At 53.1% G+C, this 22,350-nt stretch overlaps 2 protein-coding genes across 5 annotated transcripts in view; one reads left to right on the plus strand and one right to left on the minus strand.

Annotated features, from left to right (window-relative positions):
- Positions 1 to 517: 517 nt before the first annotated feature.
- Positions 518 to 3,061, plus strand: AVPR2 (arginine vasopressin receptor 2). Of its 2 annotated transcripts, XM_045578698.1 has the most exons (5): positions 518 to 680; positions 1,142 to 1,185; positions 1,521 to 2,236; positions 2,267 to 2,426; positions 2,590 to 3,061. In XM_045578698.1, the coding sequence occupies exons 1-5, from the start codon at positions 589 to 591 to the stop codon at positions 2,793 to 2,795; spliced, it is 1,218 nt and encodes a 405-aa protein (XP_045434654.1). In that variant the 5' UTR covers positions 518 to 588; the 3' UTR covers positions 2,796 to 3,061. The 2 variants fall into 2 exon arrangements, with proteins under 2 accessions (XP_045434654.1, XP_036285864.1); XM_036429971.2 differs by having other exon boundaries at positions 1,521 to 2,426.
- Positions 3,062 to 3,354: 293 nt separating this feature from the next.
- The window catches only part of ARHGAP4 (Rho GTPase activating protein 4), a 30,197-nt gene continuing 11,201 nt past the window's right edge, over positions 3,355 to 22,350 (minus strand). For 2 of the 3 annotated variants that reach the window (XM_045578699.1, XM_036430048.2), the window contains exons 6-22: positions 22,137 to 22,265; positions 21,833 to 22,054; positions 12,548 to 12,649; positions 11,441 to 11,632; positions 11,265 to 11,349; positions 10,971 to 10,998; positions 10,616 to 10,718; positions 8,887 to 8,947; positions 8,728 to 8,805; positions 8,512 to 8,646; positions 7,854 to 7,959; positions 7,526 to 7,759; positions 7,354 to 7,427; positions 7,083 to 7,266; positions 6,135 to 6,224; positions 5,737 to 5,830; positions 3,355 to 3,950 (exon numbers count right to left, since the gene is read on the minus strand). In XM_045578699.1, coding sequence (XP_045434655.1) covers positions 3,717 to 3,950; positions 5,737 to 5,830; positions 6,135 to 6,224; positions 7,083 to 7,266; positions 7,354 to 7,427; positions 7,526 to 7,759; positions 7,854 to 7,959; positions 8,512 to 8,646; positions 8,728 to 8,805; positions 8,887 to 8,947; positions 10,616 to 10,718; positions 10,971 to 10,998; positions 11,265 to 11,349; positions 11,441 to 11,632; positions 12,548 to 12,649; positions 21,833 to 22,054; positions 22,137 to 22,265 — 2,151 coding nt within the window. In that variant the 3' untranslated portion in view covers positions 3,355 to 3,716. The remainder of the gene's footprint in view (positions 3,951 to 5,736; positions 5,831 to 6,134; positions 6,225 to 7,082; positions 7,267 to 7,353; positions 7,428 to 7,525; positions 7,760 to 7,853; positions 7,960 to 8,511; positions 8,647 to 8,727; positions 8,806 to 8,886; positions 8,948 to 10,615; positions 10,719 to 10,970; positions 10,999 to 11,264; positions 11,350 to 11,440; positions 11,633 to 12,547; positions 12,650 to 21,832; positions 22,055 to 22,136; positions 22,266 to 22,350) is intronic. The other variant, XM_036430049.2, reaches the window with a different exon arrangement.

The raw sequence follows: 22,350 nt of genomic DNA on the forward strand, positions 1-22,350 counted from the left end.
GGGAGGAGCGGGGCAGGGGTGTCCCTGGCTGCCATTGGGCCTTGGGGAGGAAACTGGATCTCACAGGGCACGTTAAGACCTTGATCCCACCCCACCTCCTCCCTTCCTGTCCTTCATCTCCGGCTGGCCCTAATTGAGGAGGAGGAGGGGCTTCGTGGGCCTGGGAGGGCCGGCCCTCTGTGTTAGCGGGGACTCCTGGTGCTCTCACCCTTTCCTCACTTCGTTCAGCGTCTCCATCCTATACCCGGGGAAACTGAGACCCAGGATGGAGACGCTGAACTGTGATCTCCCAGAGGCCTGCCAGACCCAGCATTCTAGTAAGCTGGGCCCCATGGGGGGAGGGGGCCGCAGGGGCAGAGTGGGAGGTGGGGAGCCGGCCTGGCGGTCACAGCCGGCCACGCTGGGGACCAGTCTCCGGGCCTCAGGAATGGAATCCTGGGGACAGACCTGGGAGGGGCTGGGGGCGGGAAGGGAAGCAGTCCTTCCCGGTGCCACAGGCAGGAGGCCAGCAAAGGCGGAGGGGAGGAGGGGAGGAAGTCCCCCCCTGGGCAGGTCACTCCCAGACGCTGGGCTGGGGCGGGGCGGGCGATGGAGAGCAGAACTGAGCTCCTGGGACACCTTCGAGCCCGCTGCTGCCCAGCTTCCCAGGAACCCTCCCAGGACCCCAGGAGCCCAGCCAGGTAAGGGGCCGCGAGGGTCCCCAAGGAAGGCACGCAGGCCCTTCCAACCCAGTCCCCAGCCCTCCTGCTGCGCTCTGCGTCTCTGTTAGGACACGGGTTCTAGATGTTTGTCTCCGGGCTGTGGACTGCCTAGGTGCATCCTAGGCTCCGTTTGTCTGTCTGTTTCATTGTTCCTCTTTCTGTCTTCCCCTGCCCAGTTCTAGGAGGAGCAGAGCAGGGCCCCATGGGTGTCCCCCCAGCTGCTGATCGCTAGAACACACACACACACATACACACACACACACCAGCGCCCAACCGCTGGAAAACACACATGTGCATACACACAGTTGCACGCACAGACTGGTACCCCCACCCCACCCCATCCCCACACACCGTGCCACCCTAAGGGCTTCTGGCCAGAGTCTGGGCAGGGGGGCCGGCCTTGGGGTGGGAGGTTGAGCTGGCCACCCTGTCTCCCCCAGGCGCTCAGGAGACCCCACCATGCTCACGGCTCCCACCATCTCTGGTAAGGTTCCAGCCCCCGAGCCCCTCCTCTCCCTGGACGGGGCAAAGCCAAGCGGGCTGGCTGCAGTGGGGTTGGAAGAAGCCTAGAAGTCCGATTCGGGGACCTCTTTCACCCTCTCTCCAGGCGGTCCCTGGGGGCCGGGGCTGCCCCTCTCTCCCCAGCATGCGAGGTGAGGGGTGAGCGGCCTGCGGGTGGGGCATCTGAAGACCCAGGCCACTGGCTCTGCTTGTCCCCTGAAAGGAACCTCCTTCGGTTCTCTGATCCCTGCAGAGCACACCCCCTAACTTAGCCCTCTCCCCCTCCCCCCACCCTATCCCATTCCCCTCCTTGCCCAGCTGTGCCTCGACCCCTCTCTCAGCCTCTCCCACCCGGGAACAGCAGCAAGGAGGGGCGTGCGGACATCCGGGACCCGCTGCTGGCCCAGGCGGAGCTGGCCCTGCTCTCCATAGTCTTCGTGGCCGTGGCGCTGAGCAACAGCCTGGTGCTGGGTGCCCTGGCGCGGCGGGGCCGGCGCGGCCGCTGGGCACCGATGCACGTCTTCATCGGCCACCTGTGCCTGGCCGACCTGGTGGTGGCTCTGTTCCAAGTGCTGCCCCAGCTGGCCTGGGATGCCACCGACCGCTTCCAAGGGCCCGATGCCCTGTGCCGGGCCGTCAAGTACCTGCAGATGGTGGGCATGTACGCCTCCTCCTACATGATCCTGGCCATGACTCTGGACCGCCACCGCGCCATTTGCCGCCCCATGCGGGCCTACCGCCACGGAGGGGGAGCGCACTGGAACCGGCCGGTGCTGCTGGCCTGGGCCTTCTCGCTGCTCTTCAGCCTGCCCCAGCTCTTCATCTTTGCCCGGCGCAACGTGGGCGGAGGCAGCGAGGTCTTCGACTGCTGGGCCATCTTTATCGAGCCCTGGGGCCTGCGCGCCTACGTCACCTGGATTGCCTTGATGGTGTTCGTGGCACCTGCTCTGGGCATCGCTGCCTGTCAGGTGCTCATCTTCCGGGAGATTCATGCCAGCCTGCTGCCCGGGCCAGCAGAGAGGGCCAGGGGGCGTCGAGGAGGGCGCCGGAGATCTAGTTCCAGCCGGACAGCCAGTTCCGGCGGCGAGGGAGCCCCTGTGTCGGCAGCCATGGCCAAGACCGTGAGGATGACGCTGGTGATCGTCATCGTGTATGTGCTGTGCTGGGCGCCCTTCTTCCTGGTGCAGCTGTGGGCGGCGTGGGACCCGGAGGCACCGAGGGAAGGTGGGTGTGGCTGTGGCAGTGCCACAGGGAACGCCCGGGGCTTGGCTGCGTACGCACCTCTACCTGCACCCCCTCCCCCCCACATCCAGCCCCTAGTAGGCACATGGGGTCGCCCCCCTGCCTGGGTACCCTCAGCCCCAATCCTTCTCCTCCCCCCACACAGGGCCCCCCTTCGTGCTGCTGATGCTGCTGGGCAGCCTCAACAGCTGTACCAACCCCTGGATCTATGCCTCCTTCAGCAGCAGTGTCTCCTCCGAGCTGCGCAGCCTGCTCTGCTGCGCCCGGCGGCGCGCCCCGCCCAGCCTGGGGCCCCAGGAGGAGTCCTGCGCCACCGCCAGCTCCTTCCTGGCCAAGGACACTCCCTCCTGAGAAGCCAGGGGGCGCCCTCCTCTCAGAGGCCCGGGGTTTGCTGGGAGAGGAGGGCGCGCGGGGAATTGGCTGTGGATTGCGAGGGGCCCGGGAGGTCAGCTCCTTGGCACGGGGTACGGAGAGGGCAGCAGCGTGGCTGCCTGGGAGATGGGGGTCCACGGAGCCCAGGAGGAGGGAAAGGGGGTGAGGCCAGGAGAACTTCCTTTCTTCACCTCCTTAGTTCTCCTCTCACTGTCTTTCTAATAAAAGTGTCAGCTCCTTTTCCACCCAGTGAGTCTCCTTGGATCCGGCTAACAGACCCATGCCCCCCCACCCCACCCCACACACACATGTATGACTGTGGAGCCCACGATGCAAGTGACAGCTTCAAATGACCAAGCCCCCAACCCACACAGCCCTGTGCTGAACCCCCCGACCCCCAGGAGAAGCTGGCCCAGCTGTCCACCCTGCCACCTTTGCTGAGTGCCCTGGCATCTGGCCTCGAGCAGTGAGGGTGCCAGGGGGTTGACACTGTGCCCACATGCCCAGTCCCCCAAAACAAGACACCTGGCTCAAGCAGGGGAGTCAGTGGTCAAGTCTTTATGAATGGCTGCCAGGCCCACCAACCCCCGCCAGTCCTGAGCCCCCGGTTGAAGCAGAGAAGGGCCTGGGCACTGGCAGGCCTGCAAGGGCATCTGAGCAAGGGTACCCACCACCCAACAGCCACTGATAAGCCCTCACAGGCAAAGGGGCCTAAGCCTGGGCTGGGGCAGGCAGGGGGTCGTTTGGGCAGCCACGTCCTTCTTTCCACAAAGGGTCAAGAGCAGGTGCTCCGTGCTTGCTGGCCAGGGCCAGGGAGAAGCAGAGGGCCTGGGAGGGAGGAGGGTCTTGCAGGCCACCCCTTAGGGGGAGGGGAGGGTGTGCTGAGGAGCCAGCAGCACCTCAGTGTGGCTTAAGGGGTGAGTCCAGGCCCGGGGGCTGGGACGTTGAGGGTGAGGCTGGCGCCCCGGGGCTGCGGGAGAAGCCTTTGTTCTTGCCCAGGCGGCCACCGCCTAGAAGCTTCGGGCTTCGGGGCCCCGGGCTGGGAGAGCTGGTGGATGCTGGCCCCAGGCCCTGGCGGACGGCCGTCTTTCCCAAGAGCTCCTTGAACACAGAGTCCATGGTCTGCGCCACAGCCTGGCAAAGAGGTGAGAGGGAGGGCATCTGGTAGGGGTGTCCCTCACTGCCCTGCCATTCCCCCAACCCCGGCTCAGCGTGTTGACAACGAATGCAGGAGCGAGGCCCTCCTACACCCTGCTGCCCAACCCTCCACCGAACCCCCCACTCCAAAACCAAAATCATCTGCCACCAACCTGTCCCTCCTCCCTCGCCAAGTCTCCCTCCTGCCACCTTTGCTGTGGCTGTCACCACCTCCTCTGGGGACAGCAATCTTCAACCCAGCCTCTGGCTGAGCCCTGACTGCCCCCTTCTCCTTCTTACACCCACCCTCTCCCTGGCTGAGATCTCCCACATGACCTTGGGGGCCGCCAGCATGCAGGAGCTCCCAGGTCAGCATCCATCTGCACCCCGCCGGCCCCCACCTGCTGACGGCCTCCCCTGGAATCTCTCAACCTCCATCCCCCGGCTCCCAGCCTGGCCACTGGGCCACATCCAGACACAGCCTACTCGCAAGCTCTCTCCTCAGGCCTGGTCTGTCCTCAGGGCCTCTGTCTCAGCTGGGAGCAGTGAGCACCCATCGGGTGGGTGCCCGGGGTCCAATGGACAGAACAGGAAGCCAGGGCTCCCCAGGCTGCACCCCATGCCGGGGCCATGCCCAGTACCCCCTCTTGCCCCCTGAGAGAACCGCTGTCCTGCCCAGCTCTGCAGCCAGCCACCCCCTCCGACCTCTTTGCCATCTGTCCTTCTCATCCTCCCTGGCCCACCAAGCTCCTGCCATGTCACCACCTGCCACCCAGCCTGGCTCTAGATTCCAGCTTTGAAGCCTGCCCGGTAGCCCCTCGCCCAACCCACTCACCACTTCCCACTCAAGAACCAACCACGTGAGAAATGTGGAGTCAGCCCAGCCGGTGTGGCTCAGGGGTTGAGCATCGGCCTATGAACCAGGAGGTCACAGTTCGATTCCCAGTCAAGGGCACGTGCCCAGGTTGCAGGCTCGATCCCCAGGGGGAGGCGTGCAGGAGGCAGCTGATCAATGATTCGCTCTCATCATTGCCGTTTCTCTCTTTCTCTCTCTCTCTCTCTCTCCCTTCCTCTCTGAAATCAATAAAAATATATTTTTTAGCCCTAACTAGTCTGGCTCAGTGGATAGAGCGCCGGCCTGTAGACTGAAGGGTCCCAGGTTTGATTCCGGTCAAGGGCATGTACCTTGTTGCAGGCACATCCCCAGTAGGGGGCGTGCAGGAGGCAGCTGATCAATGATTCGCTCTCATCATTGCCGTTTCTCTCTTTCTCTCTCTCTCTCTCTCTCTCTCTCCCTTCCTCTCCAAAATCAATAAAAATATATTTTTTAGCCCTAACTAGTCTGGCTCAGTGGATAGAGCGTCGGCCTGTAGACTGAAGGGTCCCAGGTTCGATTCCGGTCAAGGGCACGTACCTTGGTTGCAGGCACATCCCCAGTAGGGGGCGTGCAGGAGGCAGCTGATGGGTGTTTCTCTCTCCTGGATGTTTCTAACTCTCTATCCCTCTCCCTTCCTCTCTGTAAAAAATCACTAAAATATATATTTTTAAAAAGAACCATGAAGCCCAAATGCATGAGCCTCCGGGTCACCCCTGTCTTGCCGCTGGGCACACCCTTCCCCTGGCTGGCCTGCCCCGCTCTGGGATGGGCTCAGCCAGCCTGTCTGAGGTCAGGAGGGGCGGACCCAACCTCGGGGGGGGGGGGGAATTTGGTTCATGAAGGGGGGCAGGGGATGCCCCCCAGGAAAGATATTCCCCCCTGCCACTCAGCCATACCCCCACTCACCTTATCCACCTCTACATGTCGGTCTGGGGAGGTTGGGACCAAGCAGTGCCGTCTGTGCCCAGATGAGCCCGCGGGTGGGGTACAGAGCTCTGGTCTGCAGGGCACAGACAGTGAGCCAGGCGGGGCCCTGGGAAGTCTGCACAACCGGGCAGGGACTCCTCCCATGCCAAGGGAAAGACAGAGAGGCTGGCCCAGCGGGTCCATTCTCTTCTCCTGTGGCATGCCTCACCCAGACAACGGTCCCCCCACTGTGCCCAAAACCTGGCCCCATCCCCCTCCAGCCCGGACCATGTCCTGCTGCCCGGGACAGGGCTGGCCCCCAGGGCACTGCTCAGATGGGGGCGGGCAGTGAGGCCACCAGAAGGTTCTTCCCGAGGAGCCCACCTCCCCTTGCTCACCGCTGGGTGGTCTCCGCAGCCGGAAGCCCCTCCGCACTGCTCAGCAGCTCCCCAACCTGCAGTGCCGGGCCCACCGCGTGCTTCTCTGCTCTGGGGTCAGAAAGATGGCCTGTTTAGGGTGCTGGGGGCCAGCAGGTTCTGGGCCTCAGTGGCAGCAAGAAGTGCTCAGAAGGGCACTCAGAAAGCCTACAGACTGCCCAGCTGGTGTTGCTCAGTGGTTGAGCGTCGACCTATGAACCAGGAGGTCACGGGTTGTTTCCCGGTCAGGGCACATGCCCAGATTGTAGGCATGATCCCCAGTGTGGGGTGTGCAAGAGACAGCCAATCTGATTCTCTCTCATTATTGTTTCTATCTCTTTCTCCCTCTTCCTTCCTCTCTGAAATCAATTTTTAAAAATATCTTTATGGCCCTGACCGGTTTGGCTCAGTGGATAGAGCGTCGGCCTGCAGACTGAAAAGGTCCCAGATTCGATTCTGGTCAAGGGCATGTACCTTGGTTGCGGGCACATTCCCAATAGGGGGTGTGCAGGAGGCAGCTGATGGATGTCTCTCTCTCATTGATGTTTTTGACTCTCTATCCCTCTCCCTTCCTCTCTGTAAAAAACAAAAAAATCAATAAAAAAAATATTAAAAATATATATATCTTTATGCCCTAGCTGGTTTGGCTCAGTGGTTAGAGCATCGGTCTGCAGACTGAAAGGTCCCAGGTTCGATTCCGGTCAAGGGCATGTACCTTGGTTGTGGGCACATCCCCAGTGGGGGGTGTGCAGGAGGCAGCTTCTAACTCCCTCTCCCTCTCCCTTCCTCTCTGTAAAGAAATCAATAAAATATTTAAATATATCTTTAAAAGAAAGCCTCCAGACCCTGAGACTTGGGACTTGGGGCAGGAAAGGGCCAGGCCCGGGGGAAGGGCCGCTGTGGGGGGTCCCGGACAGCACGGGCACTCACCCCTCGGGCAGTGTGATGTACTTGTGCGGAATGAGCCCCCAGGTGCCCGCGCACTCGCCCCGCCACCAGTCCTCCGAGGCCCGCTCGTGCAGCCGCAGCGCGTCCCCACGCTGGAAGCTCAGCTCTTGGGCCGTGCGGCCCGTGTAGGCGAAGCAGGCCACCGCCTCCACGATGCCCTCCAGGACTGAGGAGGAGAAGGGGTCTGAGCGGGGGGGTGTAGTGGGCACTCAGGGCAGGGCCAGGGTGGGGTCCTCCTTCCAGACACACTCACCATCCTCCTGGGCCGGGGTCCCAGCTTCCAGTTCCGGCTCGTTCTCGCCTGCCAGACCCTCCACCTGGGTGTCCCTGAGGCCCAGAGTAAAGCGAAGACGATGAGCATTGAGAGGGCTCCGCCGGACACCCCCCGCCTCGAACCCCACCCGCCAGCAGCACAAAGAGCGTACCCCAGGCAGCTGGCGGAGGGCGGTGCCATGCACTTCTCGTAGACAGGGCCTGGCAGCTGGGCGAGGGACGGGAAAACCCTTGCAGGCTGCACGATGAGCGTCTGCACCAGCTGGTTCACCTGGCCCTGCAAGGCCACGGGGTCCTGCCCAGGGGGCACGGGCAGCAGCGTCGGCCCAAAGCACACGGCCAGGTTGTAAGGGTCCATCATGTTCTCATCGCTATACTGGGCCAGGCTGGGGGCACACGCGGGTCACAAGCAGGGAACTCCCTGCCCCGTGTTCCCCGCACCCCCCTGGGCAGCCGCCCTGGCCCCCCAGAAGCACTCACTGGCTGAGGAAGGTGAAGAGGTAGCGCAGTACCACCAGCACCGGCCCGGGCAGCTGTGCCAGGAGGCGGCTCACCAGCTCCACCCGCTCCTCCAGGGCCTCCAGCTCTGTGACCGAGGCCACCACCCCAAGAGGAGAGAAGCCCGTGAGTGCGGCCAGAGGTAAGGTGACCAGACGTCCCGCTTTGGGCGGGACAGTCCCAATTTTTAACCATTTGTCCCACGTCCTGAGGCATTTTTAAAAAGTCCCAATTTTTGGAAAGAATCATTTAAATCTTTTGGACTTTAAAAAATATATATATTTTATTGATTTTTTACAGAGAAGAAGGGAGAGAGATAGAAACATCGATGAGAGAGAGTCATCGATCAGCTGCCTCCTGCACACCCCCTACTGGGGATATGCCCGCAACCAAGGTACATGCCCTTGACCGGAATTGAACCTGGGACCCTTCAGTCCACAGGCCTATGCTCTATCCACTGAGCCAAATTGGTGTCGGCTAATCTTTTAAATCTTTTGGACTTTTTTAAAACGCTGTGGGATGCAGGACAAATTGTTAAAAATCGGGACTGTCCCGCCCAAAGCGGGACATCTGGCCACCTTAGCCATAGGCCACTGGGGACCCGCCTTCCCACCCCGCCTGCCTCAGGCCCTGGCCTCACCCGCAGAAGCCAGAAGCTCCAGGAACAGGTCTGGGGGGAAGAGCGGGGGCTCCAGGCTCCGAAAGTAGAGCTTCAGGACCCCCGCCACCGAATCCAGGTCACCGGCCGAGCAGCCCTCCACCAGCGGGTCCTCCCCTGCGGACAACGCAGGGAGCAGGAGGCTGAGCACAGCCAGGCTGGCCCGCCTCCCACCCCACCCCACCCGCTCGGCCCCACCTCTCTCAAAAGCATCTCGGATCTCTGAGATGCGGAGCTGGGCCCCCGACACTCGGAAGATGCCCTCATGCTGCAGGCCTGTGGGAGGACAAAGGGCTGGTGGGCACCAAGGCCTCCCCCGCCCCCCAGATGGGTGCCAGGTGTCGGTGCCAGGCTTACCGTTGAGGTTAATGAAGCGGACACAGCTCTCCACCACCAGGGGCACGGGCTGGCCTGAGCTCTGGGGACAGAGAGGGTGTTCACGTCTCTCTGGACATGGCACGTCCCGTCTTGTCCTCTCTCTCATTTTTTTGTTTGTTGTTGTTGATAATCCTCACCCGAGGATATTTTCCCATTGATTTTTTCCCCCCAGTTCAAGGTTCTTTTTAGTTTTGCAATCTCTTTCCAGACGAAAGCAATAAAAACTTAACAGTCTTCACAAGAAGTTAACAATGGAATGTTGGGACAGAAAATCTGTATACATTACCATTTACAGCAATTTTACATGGTAAATTAACTGTGTAAAAAAATGTTCTTTCGAAATCCCTCTGCTGCCGTAACTCTTGGAGTATTATTGGTAGAAGGCCTACCTGGCACTATTTACAAATACCCGAATTAGACTGCATAACTTACATAAGCTATTACTTTCGCACCTTTGACTAGTCAGTACGCTGTGTGCAGGAAAAAGTCCATTGATTTTTAGGGAGAGTGGAAGAGAGAAGAAAAGACGGAGAGAAACGTCGATGTGGGAGAGACACATTGATTGGTTGCCTCCTGCACGTGCCCCAACCAGAGCCCGGGTTGGGGAGGAGCCTGCAACCAAGGTACGTGCCCTTGACCAGAAATGAACCAGGGACCCTTTGGTCTGCAGGCTGATACTCTATCCACTGAGCCAAATCGGCTAGGGCCAACTTGTCCTCTCTCTCTCTCTCTCTCTCTCTCTCTCCCTTTTAAAAATATATTTCTTTATTGATTTTAGAGAGTGAGGGAGAGAGAGAAACATCAATGATCAGAATCACTGACCGGCTGTCTCCTGCACATCCCCTATTGGGGATAGAACCCTCAACCCAAACATGTGCCCTTGGCCGGAATCGAACCTGTGACCCTCCAGTCCGCAGGCCGATGCTCTATCCACTGAGCCAAACCAGTTAGGGCCAACTTGTCCTCTCTTAACAATGCATTATGGTTGCTGGCAACGAGGCCCGGCAAGCTGCGTGCAAGACTGGCTCCCAGGTATTTGATGTCCCCGGTGCCATTTTGGGCAGAGCCTTACATTTTCCTTGCTGACTGTTTATTGCTGGCATGTGAAAATGTAATCCGATTCTGTATGTTGACCTCCAATCAAGTAGCATTGCAAAACTCGAGTTTGTTTGTTGAAATAGCCTGTCGACTCTATTTAGAATTGTTTACATACATAATCACAGCCTGAAAAATAATAGCTGCTGCCGCAGGCGCTCTGTGGATGCGTGTGACTAGATAAGGACCGTCCCGTCCATCAGTGGAGGCCCAGCAAAGACCCACCCAGGAAGGTGGGCTGACAAGTGCGTGGCAACAAAGGACACCGGGGTCATAGGCAGTGGGCTACAGAGGTGGCTCAGGGCCAGAGAGAGACCAGAATGCAGGCCTGCATTTATTTACTTAGTTAGTTATTTTCACACATATTTTTATTGATTTCAGAGAGGAAGGGAGAGGGAGAGAGAAACAGAAATATCAATGATGAGAGAGAATCGCTGATCAGCTGCCTTCTGCATGCCCCATACTGGGGATTGAGCCTGCAGCCGGCATGTGCCCTGACCAGGAATCGAACCGTGACCTCCTGGTTCATATTAATAGGTCAACCCTCAACCACTGAGCTACGCTGACTGGGCAAGGGCCTGGATTTAGTTGGAGCGCGAGGCAAAGCAAGTACCTGGATAAACTTCTCCATGTCTCCCCCGAAGAGTTTATGGTGATACTGGGAGCTGGGGCGGGGGTGGCGGCTCTTCTGGAGTTTTCTCTGTGTGTACTGGGCGCTGTGATGGATGGGAGCTGGCTCTGAGGGTTTGGGGCGTGGAGAACAGGATGCTCCGCCCCCCAGCCCAAGCAAGCAGGGCCCTGGAGCGTGGGAGTTATTCCAGAACCCACCGGGCAAAATGGGGAAATTGAGGCCACAGGGGAATGAGTAGCAGAGGACGAGGACAGGGGGGGTGGAGTCATCACACCTTGCTTGACCCCTGCAGAACCCCAGCTCCTTGAAACCAACCAGCCCCTCATGAGGGACTCACCATGGCACTTCCTGCTCCTCCTTGTCACCTGGGAAACAGAAAGCATTGGTGTGACTCTCAGGCCAGCAGGTCCACAAGGCCCTGCAGAGAGGAAGGTGTGGCCTGAAGGCCAAGGGCAGTAGCAGGGCCAATAGAGGCCAGGAACCTGGCTGGATTATTTCCCTCACGCCAAGCAAGCTCTCTGGGCAGAGAGGAGCATGGGTGGGTGGGCTTCCAAGGTAGGAGAGCCAAGGGCAGGTGCCACTCCTGGCCCTGGGGGTGAAAGAGACTAAGGGGGCCGGGCATGGGGCCCACCTCGCTGAATGGCCTCCTGCAGTTTCTCGTGCTTGGCCTGCAGCTTGGCAAGGATGCTCCGTCCACTCAGGTACTCCTCGAGCTTCTGGAAAGCCCCCCAAAGAGCCCGCAGGTTTAGTCCCAGCTCTGGGCCCTCCCTGTACCCCACCCCTGCCCCCCGGCCCGGCCCTCCCCACCGAGATGTAGAAGGATTCAGTCTCCTGTTGCTGGCCCCGCCTCCGGCCCGCCTGCCGAGCTCCTGGGTCAGAGCTGGTGGACTTGAGGGACTCAGTGGAGGGACTGGCCTGGAAGGAGTCAAGCATGTCCCCATCCTCCAATGCCACCACTTCCAGCAGGGCCTGGAGTGTGGCCTTCAGCGTCTTGTTCACCTAGGGAGGAGACAGGGCAGAAAGAAGTGGGGGACAGGCAAGGGACAAGAATCCAACTCTGGCCCAGCCAGTGGGGCTCAGTGGTTGAACCTATGAACCGGGAGGTCACGGTTCCATTCCTGGTCAGGCCACATGCCTGGATTGTGGGCTCCATCCCTAGTGTGGGGGTGTAGGAGGCAGCCAATCAATGATTCTCTCATCATTGATGTCTTCAATCCTCTCTCCCTCTCCCTTCCTCTCTCTGAAATCAATTAAAAATACATACGTATATATTGTTTAATCCTCACCGAGGATATTTTTCCATTGTTTTTTTAGAGATAGAATGAAAGAGAGAGGGAAAGATGGAGAGAAACATCGATGTGAGAGAAACACATCTATCGGTTGCCTCCTGCATGAGCCCTGACCCAGGCCGGGGAGGAGCCTGCAACCGAGGTACATGCCCTTGACCGGAATCAAACCTGAGACCCTTCGGTCCACAGGCCGATGCTTTCCACTAAGCCAAACCAGCTAGGGCAATAAGGTATATTTTTTAAAAAAAGAATCCAGCCGAAACCAGCTTGGCTCAGTGAATAGACTGCCGGCCTGCGGACTGAAGGGCTCCAGGTTCGATTCCGGTCAGGAGCATGTACCTTGGTTGCAGGCACATCCCCGGTGGGGGTGTGCAGGAGGCAGCTGATCGATGTTTCTCTCTTATCAATGTTTCTAGCTCTCTGTCCCTCTCCCTTAAAATATCGATGTTTCTCTCTTATCAATGTTTCTAGCTCTCTGTCCCTCTCCCTTACTCTCTGTAAAATATCAATAAAATATATATTTTTTTAAAGAATCCAACTCTGAAGGAAAAGGAAGGGAGGCTATGGCCATCTGGTTCCGTGTTTCCAAGTCCTTATCCCCCACGCCAGGCCGGGCCATTCATACCTCCTCTGTCTCTATGGTCTGTCCGTTCAGGCGGCTCTGGATATTCTGGGCTCTGGGTAGAATCTCGTCCCGCAGCTCCACCTCCACCCGGATCTCAGCCACCTGCAAGGGACAGCGTCAGGGAACTGGGGCCGAGCCTGCAGACAGAGAGCTCAGACGTGGGGGTGGGGCAGGGGCTGGCACTGAGGTCTGCGGGGCACCAGGGAACTGAGTGCATTCCGCTGCCTCTGGTACAGGACCAGCAGGCCTTGACGCTTTGTACATCTGCCTCTGAACAATAGCGAGGGCGCCGCCCCCAGAGAAAGGAGCACACCCAGACTTGCGCACGGATTCTCATGGCTGCACACTCACAACAGCCCGAAGGCAGCAGCAACCCAGGCGCCCAGCAGCCACTGAATGGATCAGCAAGTGCGGCGCATCCACGCTAAATAGAATGGTATTCAGGCATGAAAATGAATGAAGTCCTGGCTGATCCCGGCTACAAAGTGGGTGAACCCTGAAGACATTCTATTGAGTGAAAGAAGCCAGACACAAAGGCCGTGTATTCCAGGAGTCTATTTACATAAAATGTCCAGAAGAAGCAACTCCATAGAGACAGAAAGGAGATTAGTGGGTGCCAGGGGCTGGGGGAGGGGAAAGCAGGGTTAAGTGGCTAACGGGAACAGAGTTTCAGTCTGGGAAGAGGAAAAAGGTGTGGAGGTGGATGGCAGTTGTGGTTCATGTGCTTAATGTCACTGAACTGTACACTTTAAACATGGTAAATCTTATGTATATTTTACCACAATGATAAAAGCATCTCCACAAAAAAAGCAAAAATAAATTTTGGAAACAATAAACAAATACAGCCAAGTTGCAGGATACAGAATCAATGTGCAAAAATCCATCACCTTTCTTGCAATGGACACAGACAAAAGGGGGCGAGGGCGAGGGCAGGACTGGGGGGATAGGGGATATTGGGGTGATAAAGACACATTTGTAATACCTTAATCAATAGAAAATGCATAATTTAAAAAATCCACTGCCTTCCTGTATACTAACAACAAAACTTCAGAAAAACAAATGAAGAAAAAGAAAACAATTTCTGCCCTAGCCGGTTTGGCTCAGTGGATAGAGCGTCAGCCTGTGGACTGAAGGCCCCGGGTTCAATTCTGGTGAAAGGCACATGCTTGGGTTGAAGGCTCATGCAGCCGATCAATGGTTCTCTCTCATCGTTGATATTTTTATTTCTCTATCCTTCTCCCTTCCTCTCTGAAATCAATAAAAATATATTTAGAGCCGAGGCCGGTTTGGCTCGGTGGATAGATCATCGGCCTGCAAACTGAAGGGTCCCGGGTTCGAATCTGGTCAAGGGCATGTACCTTGGTTGTGGCCACATCCCTAGTGGTGTGCAAGAGGCAGCTGGTCGATGATTCTCTCTCATCAATGTTTCTGACTCTCTATCCCTCTCTCTTCCTCTCTGTAAAAAATCAATAAAATATATATTTTTTTAAAAAATTTAGAAAAAAGAAAACACAAAAAGTAACCCCCCCAAAAAAATTTCTTTTACAATTGCAACCGAAAGAATAAAATACCTAGGAAGAAACTTAACAAAGAACATGAAGGATCTATATACTGAACATTACAAAGCATTATTAAAATAGATAAAATAGACACAATAAAATGGAAAAATATTCCATGCTCATGGATTGGAAGAATCATCATAATTAAAATGGCCATATTACCCAAAGCGATATATTGACTTAATGCAATCCCCATCAAAATCCCAATGTCATTTTTTAAAGATTGGTATGGAACCACAAAGGATCCAAAATAGCCAAAGCAATCCTGAGGAAAAAAAAGAATGAAAATAGAGCCGAAAACGGTTTGGCTCAGTGGATAGAGCATCGGCCTGCGGACTGAGGGATCCCAGGTTCGATTCCGGTCAAGGGCATGTACATTGGTTGTGGGCACATCCCCAGTAGGGGGTATGCAAGAGGCAGCTGATCGATGTTTCTCTCTCGTCGATATTTCTAACTCTCTATCCCTCTCCTTCCTCTCTGTAAAAAAATCAATAAAATATATATATTTTTAAAAAGAATGAAGCTAGAGATATCACACTACTTGGCTTCAAATTATACTACAGAGCTTTGATAATCAAAACGGCATGGTATTGTCAGAGAAAAAGACACACAGACCAATGGAACAGAATAGAGAGCCCAGCTATAAAACCATGTGTACGCCCTACTGGCATGGCTAAATGGCTGAGCATCGACCTAAGATCCCAGAGGTCACGGTTTGATTCCCCATCAGGGCCCATGCCCAGGTTGTGGGCGTGGTCCCCAGTATGGGGCAGGCAGGCAGCCAATCAATGATTCTCTCTCATCATTGGTGTTTTCTCTCTCCCTCTCCCTTCATCTCTGAAATCAATAAAATATATATATTTAAAACCACATGTATATAGCCCTAGCTGGTTTGGCTCGGTGGATGGAGCATTGTCCTGCGGACTGAATGGTCTTGGGTTCGATTCCAGTTAAGGGCACATGCCCAGGTTGTGGGCTCAATTCCCAGTAGGGGACATGCAGGAGGCAGCCGATCAATGATTCTCTCTCTTCATTGATGTTTCTGTCTCACTCTCTCTCCCTTCTTCTCTGAAATAAATAAAAATATTTTTTAAAAATCTACATGTATATGGACATAATTTTCAACAAAGAAGCCAGAAACACACAATGGAGTAAAGATAGTCTCTTCAATAAAATGGTGCTAGAAAAACTGGAAAGCCACATGCAACTGAATGAAACTGGATTACAGTTTGTCCCCGTGGTCAAAAATTAATTCAAAATGGACCAAAGACCTAACTATATGACCTGTAACAACAAGTCACATAAAAGAAAATATAGGGCCAAAACCGGTTTGGCTCAATGGATAGAGCGTCGGCTTGGGGACTGAAGGGACCCGGGTTCAATTCCGGTCAAGGGCATGTACCTTGGTTGCAGGCATATCCCCAGTAGGGGGTGTGCAAGAGGCAGCTGATCGATGACTCTCTCTCATCGATGTTTCTATCTCTCTCCCTTCCTCTCTGTAGAAAATCAATAAAATATATTTTAAAATATATATATATATATAGGTACCAAACTTATGGACCTTGGTAAAAGAGAACATTTTGTGAATTTGACCCCAAAGGCAAGAGAGGCAAAGGCAAAAATAAATGAATGGGATTATATCAAACTGAAAAGCTTCTGCACAGCAAAAGAAACGGACAACAAAACAAGCAGGCAGCCAACCAGATGGGAAATGATAATTGCAAACAGTAGCTCCAACCAAGGCTTAGTTTCCAAAATATATAAAGGACTCATTAAACTCAACACCAACCAAACAAACAACCCAATCAAGAAGTGGGCAGAGGACCTGAAAATACACCTCTCCCAAGAAGACATACAAACAGCCGATAGATATATGAAAAGATGTTTAACCTCACTGGCAATCAGGGAAATGTAAATCAAAACTATAATGAGATACCACCTCACACCTGTCAGAGTGGCCATCATCAACAAGATAAGCAATAAGTGCTGGAGAGATTGTGGGAAAAGGGAACCCTCATTCACTGATAGTGGGAATGTACTACCGTGTTTCCCCGAAAATAAGACATCCTCTGAAAATAAGACCTAGCACATGGAAAGATAAGACATCCCCTGAAAATAAGACCTAGCGCAACTTTGGGAGAAAAAATTAATATAAGACACTGTCTTATTTTCGGGGAAACAGGGTAGTAGACTGGAATAACCACTATGAAAGCAGTCTGGTGATTCCTCAAAAAATTAAGAATAGATGCCCAATTTGGCTCAGTGGGTAGAGCGTCGGCCTATGGACTGAAGGGTCCCAGGTTCGATTCCGGTCAAGGGAATATACCTTGGTTGCGGGCACATCCCCAGTAGAGGGTGTGCAGGAGGCAGCTGATTGATGTTTCTCTCTCACTGATGTTTCTAACTCTCTATCCCTCTCTCTTCCTCTCTCTAAAAAATCAATAAAATTTTGGGGGGGAATTAAAAATAGAGCTACCATATGACCAGCCATCCCTCTGCTGGGTATAGATCCAAAAAAACTCAGAATCATGTATTTGCAAAGATATATACACCCCTGTGTTCTTTACAGCATTATTCATGGTGGCCAAGACATGGAGAAAACCAAAGCGTCCCTCGATAGAGGACTGGATAAAGAAAAAGTGGTCCATATACACAAATGAATACTACTCAGCCATAACAAGGATGAAATAGCGCCATTTGCAACAACATGGATGGACTTTGAGAACATTATGCTAAGTGAAATAAGTCAGTCAGAAAAAGCTACGAACCATATGATCAAAAAAGACTCAACAAAATGGAAAAATATTCCAACTCATATGTGGGATATAAAACTGAAACCTATGCGCCCTGACCGGTTTGGCTCAGTGGATAGAGCATTGGCCTGCGGACTTAAAGGTCACAGGTTCGATTCCAGTCAAGGGCATGTACCTTGGTTGTGGGCACATACCCAGTAGGGGGTGTGCAGGAGGCAGCTGATTGATGTTTCTCTCTCATCGATGTTTCTAACTCCCCCTTCCTCTCTGTGAAAAATCAATAAAATACATTTTTAAAAAATAAATTAAAAAAATAAAACTGACCGGGACTGGTTTGGCTCAATGGATAGAGCCGTCGGCTTGGGGACTGAAAGGTCCCGGGTTCGGTTCCGGTCAAGGGCATGTACCTTGGTTGTGGGCATATCCCCAGTAGGGGGTGTGCAAGAGGCAGCTGATCGATGACTCTCTCTCATCGATGTTTCTAACTCTCTATCTCTCTTCCTTCTTCTCTGTACAAAATCAATAAAATAAAAAATAAAAATAAAAAAAATGCCACTGGGATGCATAATTTAAAAAATAAATAAATAAAAAATAAAATAAAATAAAATAAAACTGAAACTTATGAACACAAACAGCAGTGTGGTGGTTGCCAGAGAGAAGAGGATGGGGAGACAAGAGGGTCCTAATATAAGGTGACAGGAGATTTGAATTTGGGACTTGGGCACACAGTGCAATATACAGATCTTGTAACATAGAACCCCACACATGAAACCTATACGTTCATGTTGACCAATGCCACCCCAATCAATTTAATAAATAAATATTTTTTAAAGACTATCCAGGCCATAGGAAGCACTGAGGTTAGAAGTCCCACCCTCTCAAAACCCACACGAATAACGGCAAGCTAGAGATTGACTCTCGGGAAAGGATTAATCAGAGGAATGCTGGACTCAGAGACACTAGTCACAGCTGAAGGTGACGAAGCTCCCTACTGATGAGAAAGAGCAGGCAGCCGCCGCCATCTGGAGCGGGCCGGCCACTCACAGCTGGGTCTTGGTGCTGTCCCACTGAACATAAGGAATGTCAGAGAGCATCAACGTCAGACAAGGCCCCTCTGTGACCAGGAGGGGTGAAGACAAAAGCATGACCACCTTGTAATCATGTCTGAGCACAAACAGAAACAAAAACGCTGTCCAAGCCACAAATATCAGCAAACTGTCCTCTGTGCCAGCTCCTAAGTGGCTGCTGCTTCCTCACTTGAAGACAGCTTTAGCCTCCCTTCATCGCTCACCCTGACTTCCAGATAAGACTTTTTGTTGTTGTTGTTAATCCTCACCCAAGGATGGAGATATATATATATATATATATATATATATACACACACACATACATATTTTTTTTTTTAAGAGAGAGTGGAAGGGAGATGGAGAGACACAGAGAGAGAAATATCGATGTGAGAGAGACACATCAATTGGTTGCTTCCCACATATGCCCCAACTGGAGCCTACAACCGAGGTACGTGCCCTTGACCGGAATCGAACCCACAACCCTTCGGTCCAGGGGCCAACGCTCTATCCACTGAGCCAAACCGGCTAGGGCTAGATAAGACTTATTAACATACACACCCAGAGTTACCCCTGCTTCCTATCAGCATCCAAGTCAGAGTCAAGCCTCTCTCCCAACTCCCCTCCCCTCCCCCCATTCTAGCTCAAGTCCTAGAGTTTTCCTAGCACCCTCTTACTGAGATGCACCTCCTCGGTTCCCCAAGGTGTGGGTCTCCCTTGGAGCATCGATGTGAGTCCCCTTCCAGCCACCCTGTGGGGAAGGGCACTGTTGACCAGCTCTGCTCACACACATCACATTTTTAAAAATTGATTTCGCTGAAACCGGTTTGGCTCAGTGGTAGAGCGTTGGTCTGCGGACTGAAAGGTCCCAGGTTCGATCCCGGTCAAGGGCATGTTCCTTGGTTGCGGGCACATCCCCGGCAGGGGGTGTGCAGGAGGCAGCTGGTCGATGTTTCTCTCTCATCGATGTTTCTAGCTCTCTATCCCTCTCCCTTCCTCTCTGTAAGAAAATCAATAAAATAAAATAAAAATAAATAAATAAATAAATATATATATATATATATGAAAAAAAATTGATTTCAGAGAGGAAGGGAGAGGGAGAGAGGGATAGAAACATTAATAATCAGAAAGAATCATAGATCGGCTGCCTCCTTCACAGGCCCCGCACTGGGGATGGAGCCCGCAACCCAGGCATGTGTCCTAACTGGGAATCGAACCGTGACCTCCTTGTTCATAGGTCGGTGCTCAACCACTGAGCCACAGAGGCTGGGCCACATCATGTATTTAATTCCCCTCTCTGTGCCTCCTCTTACATATGAACGATGGCCAAGTCAGCCATTTCGGGGAAACTCTAAAATAGAAGACAGATCAAAACAAATTTTTAAAAATACTGGAACAGTTGAAACCGGTTTGGCTCAGTGGATAGAGAGTCGGCCTGCAGACTGAAAGGTCCCAGGTTCGATTCCAGTCAAGGGCATGTACTTTGGTTGTGGGCACTTCCCTGGTGGGGGGTGTGTAGGAGGCAGCTGATCGATGTTTCTCTCTCATCGATGTTTTTAACTCTCTATCCCTCTCCCTTTCTCTCTCTAATAAATCAATAAAATATATATTTTTAAAAAATACTGGAAGAAAATGCAAGAAACAGAGAAAATTGTCCAGCAAACAAAAATAAACATTGCAGAAAGATTCGAGAAGATATTATATTCGTGAAACAAGAACAGAGGATTATTCTAAACAGAAACTTGTAAAAGAAAACAGAATTCTTAGAAACAAAATATGAAAGTACACTTTAAAAAAAATTCAACAAGGGGTTGGAAGAGGTCGTTGAAGAAATCTCTCAGAAAGCAGAATTAAAAGGCTTAGTGATGTGGAAATAGAAAGCATAGATAAGGAAATTAGAGAATTAACCCATGAGGTCCAACATGTAACTACAGAAAGTCTCAGTCTGGTTTTATTTTCTTTTTCAATGACAGTTGACAGTCAATATGATTTTTATATTAGTTTCAGGCATGCAAGAGGCAGCCAATGATTCTCTATCATCACTAATGGTTCCGTCTCTCTCTCTCCTCCTCCCTTCCTCTCTCTGAAATCCATAAAAATATATTTTAAAAAGTGAAAATAAGCCAAAACCAGTTTGGCTCAGTGGATAGAGTGTCGGTCTGTGAACTATTGATTTCTTTACAGAGAGGAAGGGAGAGAGATAGAGAGCTAGAAACGTCGATGAGAGAGAAACATCGGCCAGCTGCCTCTTGCACACCCTCAACTGGGGATGTGCCCGCAACCAATGTACATGCCCCTGACCGGAATTGAAGCTGGGACCTTTCAGTCCACAGACCGACACTCTATCACTGAGCCAAACCGGTTTCGGCGAAATATATATATTTTTTAAAAAGTGAAATTAGAGGGAGTGCACAGATCGCCTGGCACAATGGACAGGACGAGAGGACTATTACAGGGATATGGTGGGGCTGAACCCTGATCATCCATGGAAGGAAGTCAGCAGGGCCTGGGCAAAGTTGAAAAGCAACTAGCAGCCGCTGCATGATCTGAACACGCACACAGAAGGTCCAGAAGCAGCAGCTAGAAGACGGGGAAGTGGCTATTTTGGGGGAGCAGGAATCAAGAACAGAAAGGGTGAGGTCAAGAATGGCTGTATGCCACTGAGAGCCTGGAGTACCCTTTGACTTTTTCTTTTTTCTTTTTTTAAAAATATATTTTATTGATTTTTTTACAGGGAGGAAGAGAGAGGGATAGAAAGTTAGAAACATCGATGAAAGAGAAACATCAATCAGATGCCTCTTGCACACCCCCCACTGGGGATGTGCCCGCAACCAAGGTACATGCCCTTGAAGGGAATCGAACCCGGGACCCTTCAGTCCGCAGGCCAATGCTCTATCCACTGAGCCAAACCGGTCTTGGCCCCTTTGACTTTTTCAATCATTATTTTGGTCAAAAGACACATGAAATAACTGATAGCTCCATGTAATGCCAGTCCATGAGTAATGCCCATTAGAATAAACTGGTAAAGGAAAAAATAGTGCAGAGACAAGTAAAAAAATAGTGCAGAGCCGGTTGAATGTTGGCCTATGAACCAGGTGGTCACGGTCTGATTCTTGGTCAGGGCACATGGCTGGGTTGTGGGCTCAATCCCCAGTGGGGGGAGGGGGGGTGCAGGAGACAGCTTATCAATGATTCTCTCTCATCATTGATGTTTCTTGCTCTCTCTTCTTCTCCCTTCCTCTCTGAAATCAATAAAAACATATTAAAAAAAAAAAAAAAAACCACCAACAACTCCTAGTTATATTTTACTGCTTGTATGGTTTCTTTCCCTCCAAGTCTGTTATGGTATGTCTAAAACATACAGAACAATTGGAAGAAGACTATATGGACAGCCATAAGCCCACCTGCTGTCAACACTGATGATATATTTTTTAATATATTTTATTGACTTATTACAGAGAGGAAGGGAGAAAGATAGAGTTAAAAACATGAATGAGAAACATCGATCAGCTGCCTCCTGCACTCCCCCTACTGGGGATGTGCCTGCAACCAAGGTACATGCCCTTGACTGGAATGGAACCTTGAGTCCGCGGGCCGACGCTCTATCCACTGAGCTAAACCTGTTAGGTCAACACTGGTGATATTTTTACTGTGTTTGCCTTTGGGGCAGGTGGGTGTTCATGAGCTGGATGAACTGCCATGAGCTGCAGAAATTCGTTTGCTTCCAATGCAAGCGTGAAGACCTCATTTGCCTCAAGGCCACTGAATGAGGGTCCAAGAAATAAGCTACATTCAGGAGTTGCCACCCCTTAGCGAAGCGAAATTCATTGACTTACCTGAAGGGCAGGGAACGCAAAGCCCTTGGTGTCCATGCCGGGGGCACTAAAGGGGCAGGGGCGGTGACCTCACCTCATCCCCCTCGTGGGGCTGGTAGTCAAAACGCTGCGGGGGGCAGAAGGCCACTGAGTGCACCTCCAGCACCTTGGCCTTGTCCCCTGGAGGATCTAGGGCCTCCACCGCCTCCTCCAGGCTGCCCAGGCCCTGCATCTGGGAGGCCTGGGTGCGGCTCTCGGCAGCCGTGTAACTCCGGAGCACCTGCCCCAGGGCCAAGTGGAACCCTGTGTCGCAGCACTGGGGAGAGAGCAAGGACACGGCTCGGGCGGGCCCCAGGGCACTGGGCACCAGCTCCCCCGCCTGTCCGCCTCGCACTCACGTCCATGAGGTCCAAGACGTCATACAGGTAGTAGTTGCTGACTGCGGCGTTGACGCTGGCCAGGCTGAGCAGGTACTCGTTGCGCGCCTTTGTGCACTTCAGTCTGTGCTCCAAGAACTTGGCCTGACGCTGCTCAGGGTCAAGAACGCCAGGGTCATCTACCCAGCCGGCCCCTACACTCTTCCCCCTCCCTACCCCCTCCAGCTCCACCTAA

This window comes from Pipistrellus kuhlii, unplaced genomic scaffold (genome assembly GCF_014108245.1).
Source record: "Pipistrellus kuhlii isolate mPipKuh1 unplaced genomic scaffold, mPipKuh1.p scaffold_m20_p_100, whole genome shotgun sequence".
In the NCBI taxonomy this organism is placed as follows: domain Eukaryota; kingdom Metazoa; phylum Chordata; class Mammalia; order Chiroptera; family Vespertilionidae; genus Pipistrellus; species Pipistrellus kuhlii.

What these genes read in the sequence shown, in the direction of transcription:
- AVPR2 (XM_036429971.2), top strand. Translation starts at nt 589, where the DNA reads ATGGAGAGCAGAACTGAGCTCCTGGGACACCTTCGAGCCCGCTGCTGC. An exon ending in GACCCCAGGAGCCCAGCCAG is followed by an intron (nt 681 to 1,141) that starts GTAAGGGGCCGC and finishes TGTCTCCCCCAG; the next exon opens with GCGCTCAGGAGACCCCACCA. An exon ending in CCCGGAGGCACCGAGGGAAG is followed by an intron (nt 2,427 to 2,589) that starts GTGGGTGTGGCT and finishes CCCCCCACACAG; the next exon opens with GGCCCCCCTTCGTGCTGCTG.